Source organism: Corvus hawaiiensis, chromosome 1 (assembly GCF_020740725.1).
Source record: "Corvus hawaiiensis isolate bCorHaw1 chromosome 1, bCorHaw1.pri.cur, whole genome shotgun sequence".
In the NCBI taxonomy this organism is placed as follows: Eukaryota; Metazoa; Chordata; class Aves; order Passeriformes; family Corvidae; genus Corvus; species Corvus hawaiiensis.
The window spans coordinates 96,501,742-96,515,847 of record NC_063213.1 but is presented as its reverse complement, the minus strand read 5'-3'; the positions used below and the strand labels follow the sequence as shown (position 1 = coordinate 96,515,847).

General features: G+C 52.4%; 1 protein-coding gene across 6 annotated transcripts in view; it reads right to left on the bottom strand.

Annotated features, from left to right (window-relative positions):
• FBXL20 (F-box and leucine rich repeat protein 20) overlaps positions 1-13,984 on the bottom strand; it is a 37,895-nt gene extending 23,911 nt beyond the window's left edge. For 2 of the 6 annotated variants that reach the window (XM_048318102.1, XM_048318147.1), the window contains exons 1-2: positions 13,231-13,338; positions 180-241 (exon numbers count right to left, since the gene is read on the bottom strand). In XM_048318102.1, coding sequence (XP_048174059.1) covers positions 180-241; positions 13,231-13,272 — 104 coding nt within the window. In that variant the 5' untranslated portion in view covers positions 13,273-13,338. Of the gene's footprint in view, positions 1-179; positions 242-6,587; positions 6,698-12,118; positions 12,201-13,230; positions 13,339-13,885 lie in introns of those variants that run through there. The other 4 variants (XM_048318109.1, XM_048318119.1, XM_048318129.1 and 1 more) reach the window with 4 other exon arrangements.
• Between the last annotated feature and the right edge of the window lie 122 nt (positions 13,985-14,106).

Below are 14,106 nucleotides of genomic sequence, written 5' to 3'. Positions count from 1 at the left end.
TCAATCCAGCCTTTAAAACCCCAAAACTCAATCCCATTCAGCACAAACTGATGACACAGACCTTGGACCTGCCTGTTTGGGGCTGGCTTTATGAGCAACCCGATCCAAGCTCACCATGTGGGAGCACAGCAGCAAAATCCTGGATGCAAACAACCCCCCAGCGTCCAGGGAGGACTCACCGAAGCAGCAGCTCTTTGGGCAGTTTTTTGTTGATCGCAGCTTCATCGTTGTTTGAGAACATCTGCAAATAGAAAAAATGACACCATTTAGCCACATCTCAAGGGAACAAACCCTGCTTTACTCCAGGGAAGAAGTGGTTGGTTAATGAGGCCATTTCCAGACATCTGGACCGATAAATTCCTAACAGATAAACTTTGTGCTGCAGCTTTCCAGCTCCTGGTCTGGACCACAGCTGGGTGGGGTATTACATCAAAATATCTTAAAATGTGGTGCAAGGATGCTCTGTGGATTGAGAGATTAAATAGAAACTGAGATTTGCAGCTGTTTTAGTGAAGTAAATGATAATCAGGATGTGCTTGTGAGTTGGCACTGACTGGGGAGGCTCCCTCAGCATTTTGGGGGGTGCCCCAAGGCACAGACACATCAAAACCGGGAGGTTTTACAGATCAAACCTCCGGCCAAGGGGCTGAAGGGAAGAGGAAGAGGAGTCCAGCAGCCCAAATATCCACCAAACAGAGGTGGAAGGTGCAGGTGTAGCAGGGCTGGTTTCTGTGATGGAAAAGGTGAACAGAGAAACAACAAACTCTTGGAGGGCCCAGAACGTTCTCCCAGCCCTCAGGAGCGCTGGGACAAACAGAACTGATTTTTAAACCACCAAGAAGGGTTTAAAGGGAGTTGTGATCTCTGGTGCTGCACCAGGAGGAGGGATAATGCTGGGAAAGCTCTGTGTTCTTCCAAGGCAATGAGGCCAGAGCTGGTTCCTGTATCCCTCCAAATCCATGGACGACACCTGATGCACTTGGAATGGACTCTGGGACCAGGTAAAACCATCTCAGGCACTCTAAAAATGGGAGAACCTTTATTTTTTCCTAAGGATTCCCAAGGAAAATAGAGAGCAAAGCCTCATGTGGCTCGTGAGAACTATCTAAATAAACACAGTTCTAAGATTTGGTATTGTGAGGCCGTGGGGAAAATCCAGCAGCTCCCAAACACCCTGTCCCTGAGCATGGATCCATCACATCCCAAATATCCTGTCCCTGAGCATGGATCCAACACATCCCAGATATCCTGTCCCTGAGCATGGATCCAATCCCACCACATCCCAAATATCCTGTCCCTGAGCATGGATCCATCACATCCCAAATATCCTGTCCCTGAGCACGGATCCAATCCCATCACATCCCAAATATCCTGTCCCTGAGCATGGATCCAATCCAATCACATCCCAAATATCCTGTCCCTGAGCATGGATCCAATCCCACCACATTCCAAATATCCTGTCCCTGAGCATGGATCCAATCCCATCACATCCCAAATATCCTGTCCCTGAGCATGGATCCAACACATCCCAGATATCCTGTCCCTGAGCATGGATCCAATCCCATCCCCCATCAAAGCACCCACCATAACCTAACATGAAATCCAATGTGAAAATCTAATGTACAGCCTTCAAATGCTCCAATCAGTGATGGAAATCTGGGAATTGAGGAACCATCATCCCCAGAGAACACCAAACCTCAAGACTTTAGAGTCAAACGCTGGGCTCCCAAATCCCCGTTCGCTTTTGCGTTATCCCAAGGCACCAGAGCACGATGCTGAAGGGGGAACTCTCAAACTTCCTTCCCAAAATGTCACCAGCAGAAGTGCTGCTCTCCCCATAGACCCTTTTATCACTTCCCACCAGGAATATCACAAGTCCTGAGCAGGATCCAGACCGGCAGCTCTCAGCCCAATTTGCTGCCGATTAAACGAAGTTTTGCCATTCCCAGCCAGCACAGCTCCACGGGCTTTTCCCTCAGACCTCCACCCTGGAGCCACAGTGGGTGGGGACAGACATTCCCCAGGCTGGGAAAGCAGCCCCTGTGCATCCTGGGACAGGATCAGCTAATTAAATTGATTAGCTCATCGATTAGGAAATCGAGGAAATCATGGAGAGAGCTCTAATGGAGGAGGAATGCAGAGGAATTATTCATGGGAAAAGGAGATGTGATTTCTTTCCCCCCCCAATTACAGGGGCACACAGGTAGATCCAAACCCTTTCCCACAACTGTCCAGAATTCTGAACCAGGACCCTCCTCCCAAAGAAAGGATCAGAGAAATTAAAGCAGCAACCAGAGAGCAAGAGCAGACTTCCAAAAAGGAACCAGAGCAGAACAGAACAAGAGCAGGAAGAGTTAAAACAGAGATTCCAGAAGGAGCCAGGAGCCTCCTCTGCCTGATCACAGGGAACTCAGCCCATCAAATCCCTCAGCAGCAAAATCTCACTCGATTCCAGCACAAATCCCATCCCTAGCCTGGTTTCTGCAGGAGTTTCCCTTTGACCAGCACTAATCGAAAGGAATGTTTGTTTTTTGTCTTACTAAAAATAGTCCTTGGACTTAAAACATGATGGGGCCCAGGCAAGATGGGCTCTGTGGTAGAACCTCAGCTCTGGAATTCCCCCTCCCCTGGAAGGCTGGGAAGAGCCAGGGTACATCTCCAGACCTATTTTCTCCAGCCTTCCTCCAAAGCCTGAGGCTCAGATGGCAGAGGCTGGGAGAAAACAGGCTGGAATTGGGATTTTGCTAAGTCATGGCAGCACGTACAGCTAAATATACCATGGACATGGGGACTTTCTGGCAAGTCCATACAAAAATAAAGCTCTGAAAAAATGTCAGAGGCTATTCTAGACTTCCAGGCTTTCAAAACACTTCTAGGGATAAAAACGAAATGCCCCGAGTTTGCTTTTCTTAACATCTCTTTCATCCTCTTTAATACCAGGTGTTGTCCAATAGAAGAAATTCTTCTGGACAGGACACAGAAAAACACATTTTTCATGTATGTAAATTTTCAGTTCTGTACCAGACACAGAATCTTCCACCAAGGAGCAACTTTGGTGCCGTGTGAAGCCATGTGGGATATTGGGAAGCAATTCCTGGCTGGGAGGGTGGGGAGGCCCTGGGATGGATTTCCCAGAGAAGCTGTGGCTGTCCCTGGATCCCTGGAAGTGTCCAAGGCCAGGCTGGATGGGGCTTGGAGAACCCTGGGACAATGCAAGGTGTCCCTGTGGAGCTGGATGAATTTTAAGGTCCAGCCCAAACAGTTTGAAATTCTATGAAATCAAGGAAGTTTATAAAAACAGATGGGCAAAAGTGACCAAAAGGTAAAGCTGTCACAGCCTTACACTCAGCACAACGTGCAATTGCCCATTTGCTTTAAAAACTCTTCCTTTGCCCTCAAGAATATAAAGAACGTGACAAATTGGCTCCATTCCTGAAGCAGTCCTGCAGATGTGGCTAACTCCCACATTTCCCTGCTCACAGGGCAGGGGACAGAGCTGCTGCTCAGGCCTCAGTCACATCAGGGCTGTGTCACCCTGAACTGGGTCACCCGTGTGCCACCACCCAGGACAGCTGGCAGCGTCTGAGTGTCCCTGCACAGGGAACACCCACGTGCCCAGGAGGATGTGAACAGCAGCTGGTGCAAGGTGTGGGTGCAGCAGCTCGGTCCAGACGGGCGTCACTGGAGCTCCAGTTCAAAGCATGGCTTTGTGTCATTACTGCAGCCGCTCATCTGGTGGGGCTTTGCCACGGATCAGGCTCCAAAATCCATGGAAGCACTTGGCTCTCTCCTGGCTCATGGAATCAAAAGTAGTTTGGGTTAGAAGGGACCTTAAAGCCCACCCAAGGCCACCCCCTGCCATGGGCAGGGACACCTCCCACTATCCCAGGGTGCTCCAAGCCCCGTCCAACCTGGCCTCGGGCACTTCCAGGGATGGTGAGTCCATATCCTCTCTGGAAAACCCATTCCAGGGCCTCGCCACCTTCACAGGGGGGAATTTTCCCCTCACATCCAATCCAGGCCTGCTCCATCAGTTTGAAGCCTTTTCCCTTGTCCTGTCCCTCAATTCCTGATGCAACCTCAGCAGCCCCAGTGCCAAAGCCAACACGGTGTCGGCCCGATGCCCACTCTGAACCCAAACACTTCAAAGCAGAAAATTCAAAGCTCGATGGAGAAAAAGGGATAAAGATAATTCAGAGCTTCAGTGGCTGCAGGGTTAGAGGAGGCAGCTGGGCCAGTTGTGACAGTGAGACACAGAATTATCCACCTTGATGTTCACTCCAGGGAAAAAGAACCTGGATCTGGCACCGCTGGAGAGCATGAGGCTGCCTGGGAAGCACCAACACAACACCAAGGGCACCACCAGGGAGACACAGAGAGGGGAAGGGAGAAGGTGACACCTATTTCTGTACAAAAACCAACCAAGAGACACCCACAGAGGTGGGCAGGAAATAAAAGCCATGAACATTCCCAGAAACACAACCAATAAAGCGCTGCACGTCTCTATACTAAGCAAAGCTCATGCCACAGGAACAACGCAGAACTTAAACCCATAATCTATGAAATATTAGTAAATATTGTCATTTTAAACCACTCCTACTTGGTTTACTTGTGGGACAGCACCTGTGTGAGATGACAAACTTGTTACCAAAGCAGTGATGGTGTGCTGAGGATGAAACTGCAGCTGCTCTGAGACCTGGAGCTCACTGCCCTCATGGGCCTCTTCTAACTCAGGATATTCCAGGGTTCTGTGAGCCTTGACCCACGAGGAAATGCTGGCCAGACCCTCCACTGCTGCACAGAACCACAGGAAATTAAGCAATTCAAACCAAGCCAGAAACCAGGATGCAATTATTAATTATTAGAGAGCAAATAATGCGCTCTGGAAACTGGTTTTAGGTTGGGAAAGGTGGGGAATCAACCACTGATGGCAGAAATTAAGGATTACATCCATAGCTTGAATATTTTGGAGTTTATATCCCACCCAGTCTCTATCAAGACACTTTGGAGATAAACCTTCCAAGCTCTCAAAGTCTTTTCTCTTCTGAAACCTCTGTGTGAATTTGTTCAGAGATTAAACCCTGAGTCTGAGATGCACTGGGAGGTTTCTCCAGCTGTAAGGCTGCTGGCTGCCAGCCCAAATTCCAGGATTTCTGGTAGAATTTGTACCAATTTTATCTGTTATTGTCCACATGGAGGTGAACAAGCCCGGTACAGTCACTGACACAAGACAAATCTCACCCACAGCTCCAATCTAATAAAAAAAGCTGAGCACCAACCACAAAACAACAAGAAAAATGTGGAATTTACTCTGCATTTCCTTTGGAAAAGCTCAGTGAAGCTTTGAGACAGCTTCTTACAAGCATGGTCAGTATGTACTGACACCTTGCCTTGAGTTCTGCTCATCTGGGGAAAAAATTCCACCGCTGTGACAAAGCTCAAATAACAGAGACATGAGAGACATCGGTTCCCTTCCCAGGACAAGATTGCGGGAAGCAGCAGCTGGAACAGGCTGAGCTGCCTTCCTGGAGGCAAAGCAAATATTACGCTGCAGAGATAAGTCACAGTGAAGTGACAGCGAAATCCAAGGGCTCCTCAGAGGACGCCATCCAAAGAATGAAGTTGTTTACATCCACAAGCAGCTCCGACCGAGGGAATTTTCCCTCCAGCCTGTAGTTACATAGGGAATTTTATTTAAAAACCCATCCAGTTTAATCTGCATTAGGTCTCCAAGGAAATGGCTGGCTTCTGGATGAAGCCAGGCTGTCACAAGCTCTGGTGTGGCTGTCGGGATGCTCCGCTGGGATAAGGAGGGATGGGAACGCGGCCGCTGCCCGCCTGCCCCGCGTGGTGCCACGGCCACGCTCGCCCCGCTGGCTCCCAACCAGGGCTCTGCTCGGGCAAAATCCTGACTAAGCAGGACAAACAGAAATAGACCCCAGCCAAAAAGGCTTATTATAGGCTTAATATTCCTAAAAATAGCTGGATAGGCAGGGCACTGGATGGGCACTGTCGCATCGCCGCTTCCTCGGTCGCTGTTTAGTTGGGAAAGTTTAAATTCCTGCTGGGATGGAGGAGCTATGTGAGTCCAGCCTGCATTAGGGACAAATTGAATAAAGAGGCTTTTTCTGAGGTTTTTTGAACCAGCAATGATCCAGAGCTCAGTCAAACCCTACAGGAATGGAGCCCAGGATGAAGCTCTTCCCGCTGCACATCCCTCGATGCAGGAACTGGCCCGGAGGGAAACCCCTCAGTGATGGATGGGCAAAGGGACAAGGTCGTGTTGCTGCCTTCAGAAAGGAAAACTGCACAGGCACAGGTGAGATACTAAAACCCCACTGATTTCAGACCTCCCATTTCAGCTGCCACGTGTCCATATCCCACTGAAAGGGAACCCCCCAGAACCTGCTGCCAGGTACCAAACGGGCACATTCAGCTGCTTTTTGTTCACCTGTTTTGTTCTCCTCCCCCAGTCCTGCTGCCAGACAGTTCTCCCCAAACAAACCATCCCAAACCACACCTACACCCTCCCCGTGCTCAGCTGAAACCACAATTCCAGCCCCCCCCCCCCCCCAGCCCCGAGTTACCCGACGGCCACCGGCTGCATCCGAGCGGCTCCTCCCGGGTGGCCCTGGCAGGACCTGGAGCAGCCTGGGGACAGCTCAGGGAGGCAGCAGCTCACAGTTAATCAGCTTTGATTTCCCAGGAGTTGGATCTGGGGCTGAATGAAAAAACACCCCCGAACGTCAGCGGCTCAAGGCCGGGATCACATGGACGGGGCGGCACAAACCCCATTCCGGCTGTCAGGGCTGCTCCAACCCCGCCGGAGCGGGGCCACCAGGGACACCCAGGCTCCCCAAAATGTCCTTTGTAGGGGCTGCTCTGACCAGCACCCCACAAGTGACACCCGAGGACTCGGTGAGCTAGCACAGATATCTGATTGAAAATGGTGCTGCTTTCTCACACACACCCTGCAAGGTTTTAAATATAGATCGCTGCCCATAAGAACAACATCCAGGCCCAAAAAGGAACAGTATAAATAAGACAAAGACTTCCTGACTTTCCCAGGACAGCCTATGGCACAGTCCCTGGCCATAAAACACCCACTACCACTATTTATTTTTCTCATTTTAGAAGCTCAATTTAGCAGGGCAGCGGTTTACTACAAATACACTTGGAATGGATTAAAAAAAAAAACAACATCAAACCCAAAACCTGAGACATGATTCAGTATTTTCAGCCTAAACCCAAGACTTATCCAGCTCTCTAAGGCTCATCACAATTCAAATAAGCTGCTTTGATAAATTATAGTTCTGCCCCTCCCCAACACCTGCAATTCTGTTATTATTACGGGTAATATTATCATTATTATTATTATTGGTAATAAGGTGTTTTTTTCACTGCTGGGTTTGTATCCAGCTATTATGTAAGAGAATGCTGGGATCATTGGCATAAATATTTGGAAATAAAGGCAAATGATGGTGTCTTAAAAAAAAAAAAAAAATCCACCTGAGGTGTGAAGAGCATGGGAGGAGTTTGCCCCAAAGGAAAACTGCTGGATCAGGCAGGGATGCACAAACCCGTGCAGATCCAGGTTTCACCCCGATCGGGGAGGATAAAACCCTCCCAGGGTTGACTTTCCCAATGGTGTGACTCAAAGGGAGCTCCCAGCCAGGCAGCCAGCGAAAACAGTAATTACTGCTGTGTCCCAGGCCCCAATTAATGACGGTGTCCGAAGTAAATGGGATGTGCCCGTGGGTGCCGGCTCCGAGTCCCTTTCCCGTCATGCAGGCGGTGATGCTGGACAGGCACAGCCCCTGTCCCCAGGGACACCCAGGCTCCCCAAAACGGCCCTTGTAGGGACTGCTCTGACCAGCAGCTCCCAGTGAAACCACCCCGGGGATCCCTGTGTCATTCACCACCAGAATCTGCCTGAAAATTCATCTCTGGAGTCAGACACAAAATCATGGAATGGTTTGGGTGGGAAGGACCTTAAATCCCATCCAGTGCCACCCCTGCCATGGCAGGGACACCTCCCACTGTCCCAGGGTGCTCCAAGCCCTGTCCAGCCTGGCCTTGGACACTTCCAGGGATGGAGCAGCCACAGCTTCTCTGGGAAACCTGTGCCAGGGCCTCACCACCCTCACAGGGAGGAGTTTATTCCAAATATCCAAACCCTTCCTCTTTTAGTTTAAAACCCTCCCCTTTTTCCATATCATTATCTGCCTGTGGAAAAAGCCACGTGCCCCTGGTGGGGGGGTGGAACTGGATGAGCTTTAAGGTCCTTCCAACCCAAAATCCCATCCCGCGATTCTGTAAAATCGGTTTGCCAGGGCCAACATTCCCATTGTCACCCAACCCATTCACACAACTCCTGGCAGAGGGAGAAGGAAGAAATGAATCCTGCTGGGGGCAAAAATAGCAATAAAAATTTGGGACACCAGCTCTGTCTCTCAGGTGACACAGGCTGAGGTCAAAAGCCATTTTCCTGGTGAACCCTTCCAACCTCCCTGGGGCCTGGGTCAAACCCTTTTGCACAACCAACTTGATTTTCACTTCCAACTCTCCCTGAATCCCTCTTCCCTCTACTCAAGCCCCAGGAGCAGCACAGTGGGGATGTGAAACAACTCGTGGTTTACATCTCTTCCTATCTCCTCGTTGAAACAGCCCCTTGGAACCAAATAAATTAACAGTTCATTATTCACCTGCCCAAATGAAGGGCTGGTTTCAAAAGCATTACGTGTGATGTGGCACGACACCGAAATTATAAATAAGTGGGGGTGGGGGAGGGAACAGGAACAGGGAAAATCTATCAGCTTGGACACCTCCCTCCTAAAATCTTTATTTTTTACAGTTTTTCTCATTATTTATGAGCCACATCGTGAGATGCCATCCAAAATAAAACTATTTCAGCTGTGCCACCTCAGGTGTTCCCTGGGTTATGTCACCAACAGCTTCTCTTCCCATATAAAATCAAATTCCATGGGAATTGTTCATCAGTTTTTGCAAGGAGAGTCGGAGCAAAGTTTTCCCTGCTCCCTGCCCTGTTTGTGTCCCTCTGTTTACACAACCTCCACTCCTTGGAACAGCAATGCCCCAACGAGGAGCACAAGGAGCAGCCCAGGAAAGGGAACAGGGACAACCCCTAAAGGATCAGCTCTGAAGCCAAACCCCCTGAAAATACAGGAACAGAGGCAGGAATGCAGCAGATTCCAAAATGGGATTAGGGTCAGTGAGATTATTCAATTCAGCTTTCTGAACACAGACAGGATTAATTATTAGAAGGCAACTCAATTTTGGAGCATTTGAAGTTTCCCATTCTGCTTCCAGCTTAGCTCATTTCCCGTCTCTACAGTCAAAGACCTGGGAACTACAGAGGTTCAGAAAGGTCAGAATTCCCTCCCACGGAGGATCCTGAATCCAGAAGAGAAATGCCATGGATCGATGCATTTCTCAGGCTGAAGGTGCTCACAGGGCTCACCACAGACTCTCACTCCTCAGAGACAGCCCTGGAGTTCCCACTGATCCATTTTTAACAGGACAAACCGCCCCATGGACACACACACTCTACAGCCAGGAGCAGCTCCTGCTCACTGGAGGGTCTGGAGACTCCCAGAGGAAGCTGGAAAGGATGGAGCTTTTTGTGTGCTGTTGTTTTTGAGGATGTAGAGGAGACTACACGGAGGGTTCACAGTCGGGGGGGAAAAAAAAAAAGAACTGGAATTACTTAATGCTGACAACGTGGCTCAGGGACACCTAGGACACCTCCAGGTGACATCCCAAGGCACAGGAACATGGACAAGATGGATTAAGGAAGTGCTGAGAACTTGGGCCTTGGTAAATGAATCCTCCAAGAGCATCAGGAGTCACTCAGAAGCACCAGGAGATGCCTCCCCTCCTCTCTGCTGTTATTTGGCTGCTCTTCACCAGGCAGGAAGCAGAGAAATCCCAAATATAAGCACGGATTGGGATCTGTCGGGGCATGTTCCACATGAAACCGACACCACAGAGAATTAGGAGTCAATCTGGGTAATGTTTTCCCTTTTTGTTTGCTTTGCTGCAGTAAGTGGTGATTTTCTCTGCGGTGGCCACACCTCCTGTAAAGGGACTACTCCGAATATGCTTGTGGGGCCGGGCATGGCATTCCCAGGAAAAAGAGAATTCCACTCTTCCTGGAATCAGAAACCCACATGCAAGTCCAATTCAAGGAGCTTGGCCCATATTCCACACCGTATTTTATTCCTACAGTAAGGAATTATTATCATTATTGGAGCCCCTCACGACTGGATTTGTGAATTGCCCAACAACAATGGCTCAGGAATCTGTTTACGTGGCTCAGAAAAAGACAATAAACGAAGTGCAAACCCAACCCAGCCTCCCCCTCAGCAATTCACTCCTTATTTCAAGTCAAGTGAAACAGACACTATCTATTAGTCACAGCCCCAGATTGGGCTATTTTTACCCCAAAATAAGATTCCAGACTTAAAGGCCCTACTTCCCCCTCCTCAGCCAAGGGAACTACCCTGGCAGTACCCACAGGTGAGGAGGAAGAGGAGGAAGAGGAGGAAGAGGAGGAAGAGGAGGAAGAGGAGGAAGAGGAGGAAGAGGAGGAAGAGGAGGAAGAGGAGGAAGAGGAGGAAGAGGAGGAAGAGGAGGAAGAGGAGGAAGAGGAGGAAGGAGAGTTAATCACCCATTGCCTTCATGACCTTCCAATATTCCACAGCTCTGAACAGCAGCTCCCAATCTCCACACACTTCTGCCCAATTTTCCCCCTGTCCCACGAAATGTGAACTCTCACAGAACTCTCACTTGTAAAGCACAACCATTACAAACTGGTTTCTAGGAAGCACAGAGGAATTTCCACCCATCCTGCCCCTCTGAAAAAGAAATCTATTTCTAAGTGTGAACACAGAATTTGGAAGCTCTTCTGACCAACGTAACCTCACTGGAAAATCATGGATTTAAAGGAAAACAGCTCCAAAACTTTCCAGGTTATACAGGTGGGTCAGAGATAATCCGTGCTGGGGTAATAAAGGATGCCTTGGATTTATGATCATGGACTGGTTTGGGTTGGGAGGGACCTTAAATCCCATCCAGTGCCACCCCTGCCATGGGCAGGGACACCTCCCACTGTCCCAGGTTGCTCCAAGCCCCATCCAACCTGGCCTTGGGCACTCCCAGGGATCCAGGAGCAGCCACAGCTTCTCTGGGCAAAACACGTAACCAAAACAGCCAAGAAACAGGATGATGTTTAAAGGCACTTCTTGTAGCTCAAAATAAGCCTTTCTATAACACACCAACTCTTCCTGTATAAATATAGGTTTTAAAAATTAATTTAGGTCTCAAACGCTCCTTGAGCATTTTGCTCGTTTTCCAGCTCGTCTGTTTTTTACTATAAGAAAAAAATAACATCCCAGCAAAAAAAAAAAAAAAAAAAAAGAAACCCCACCCAAAACACTCCAAACAAAGCTCTTCCCCACTCTTTTTCCCCAATGAATTGGGTTCATCGTGTCCTGGTGCAACCCTGACGAAAACCCTCCCAAAATTGGGATGAACTCCAGCACTGCAAGACAAAGGCTAAGGGAGCAAAGGATAGGAGACATTTCCCCCCCAAAATCTGTCACCAACCTGCTTTTACTCTGTGCTCTGTAACCAGCCACTCTGCAGCAGTGCAAAATAAAAGAAGCTCTCAGGGGGCAAATCAATCAATCAATCAATCAATCTGTGCAGGCAAGAACAGTCCAGAACAGTAAATACAATAACCCTGGATAACGCAGGGCGCACGTGCAGGCTCCTCTCCGGAGCTCCCAGGGTGAGCCCAATGTTTTTATCACTGGATGCTACAGAAACAGGAATATTAGACCACTAAAAAAAAAAACCAGAGCCCACCCCAAACTCACACTGCTGCGGATTTCACACGGGTTTGAGAGAGGAAGAAAACAACCCCACGTGCAGTGTTAGACCACCAGCATTTCCTGCAGCTTTCCCAGCTCCAGGGCTGAGGAATTCCACACCGAGCTCTGCGGAATCAGAGCCTCTTCAGCTCACCATTAAGCAGCATTTTCCCCCGATCGCCATCCCACCCCTTTCCACCGAGGAGGAACAGCCACATCTTTACCATTCCAGGCTCTTTTTTGTCCCCCACACGGGCCGGGCAGTCTGGAGAAGGAGCGGGCAGGGATTTCCATCCTCCACAGCCTCTTGGAGCGATGGGAAGTAAATCCTGCTGCTGCCCTTCCTCCCTACCCCCCTCCTCCTCCTCCCCCGGGAAGACAGCTGGGACAACAATGCGGCTGGAATCGCCCTGGCTCCACACTCCGCTTTGTGCCATGTCCTTTGAATAGATCTCATTGTTTACCCTCCTCTCCTTCCGTCCTCTCCATCCCCCACCTCCCTGTAAGCAAAATTTTTTTCCCCCGGCTACTGCCTAAAAAAAAAAAAAAAGCGGCGCTGGGACCCCCCCGAACCAAAGGTTGTGGTGTTTTCCAGGCGCAATTCCCCACATCTCCTGCTCCATCATCAACTTCGCTGCCAGCGCTCACAGCCGCAGCAACACGTTGGCAGCAGCTCTGTCCCCCCCGGCCCCCCCAAACCCACCCGGGGGAACCCCCAAAATGGGGCGGGGATTTCACACCGGCACCCCCCAGACTCGGACCCCCCCTCCGCACCCACAGATCCTCCCCAGCCCCATTCATAGACGGGCCCCCCCTCAGCCCCCCACGGGAGTTTAAATCAGACGGGGGAACCCCCTCCCCAAAACGGATGGGGGGGGGGGGGGGGAAGAAGGTTCACACCAACACCCCCCAAACCCGGGGGTCACAGCCCTGAGCCCCCCGCGTTCCCACAGTCACCCCCGAGCCCCAGCCCCATTCACAGACCCCCCCACGGGAGTTTACATCCATCGAGAGAACATCCCCCCCCCGAAAATGGGGGACTGGAGGGGAGAAGCTTCACCCCAGCCGCCCCCCAAACCCGGGGGTCACAGCCCTGAGCCCACCCGGCCACCCACGGCCGCGACCCCCCTCCCAGCCCCATTCAAACAGCCCCCCCCGCGCCCCCCCCGCCGCCTCTGCCCCAGGGCCGCGCTGTCCGGGGCGGGGGCGGGGAGGGCCCTCAGGGCCATCGGGGGGGGATCTCACACACACAACCCCCCGCAGCCCGGCCCCCCCAGCGCCTCTTCAGCCGGGCCAGGCCGGGCCTCCCCCCCCGCGGGGCCAGCCGGGGCCTCACCTCAAAGCGGCTCTTAGTGACCCCGTTCATCTCCCTGCGCATGGCGGGGCCGGCGCGGGGGCGGCGGGGGGCGCGGGGCCCGGAGGGTGCGGGGGTGCCGGAGCGCGGCCTCCGCCCGGCGCCGCCGCCGCGTCCGCTCCGGCCTCAACTTCGACCCAAAACAAAAACACTCCGCACCTGCCAGCAACGCGCGCGCTCATTGGACGGCGCGGCCGCCGCGCGCCGCGAGAGGGGGGGGGGCACCGGAGGGGGGGGAGGAGGGGGGAAGGGAGAGGTGAGGGGGGAGGGGGGGGATGGGAGCGGGTCCGGGGAGAGGGGAGAGGAGGGAGAGGGGAGAGGGGCGCACAGCGAGGGGGGGAATGAGGGGTTTGGGTGGTCGCGGAGGGGGGAACCGGGAGTGCCCCGCGGAGGGCGATGGGGGAGAAAAGGGGGGTGCGGAGCGAGGGGGACGGGAGCGGGGAGAGAGGAGGGAGGGGGATGGGGGACGGCGGAGGGGTGAGGGGAGCGGGACTGCCCGGGGGATCGAGGGGAAGCGGCGCGGGGTTGGGGGTGTGCAGGACCGGGGCTGTCCCGGGGAGGGCGAAGGGATGGGGAGGGAGAGGGACGGGGGGGGGGGGGGGGACACACGACCGAGGCTCCCCCGCCCCCCACCTACCCCGCAGGCCGCCGCCCCCATCGCGCCGCCGCGGGGGTCTTCCCGCCCCCTCCCCCGGTGCGGAGCGAGGGGCGCTGCCCCCCTTGCCGGGGGTAAGGGACCCCCCCGCCCCGCGGGTGCGGGGGCCGCAGGATCCTCCCCCCGGTGTCCGGGGGGCTGCGGGGATCGGGGGTCCCGGGAGGGGAGGGGGGGGGGCGTCCCCCGCCCCTCCGCTCTCTTCC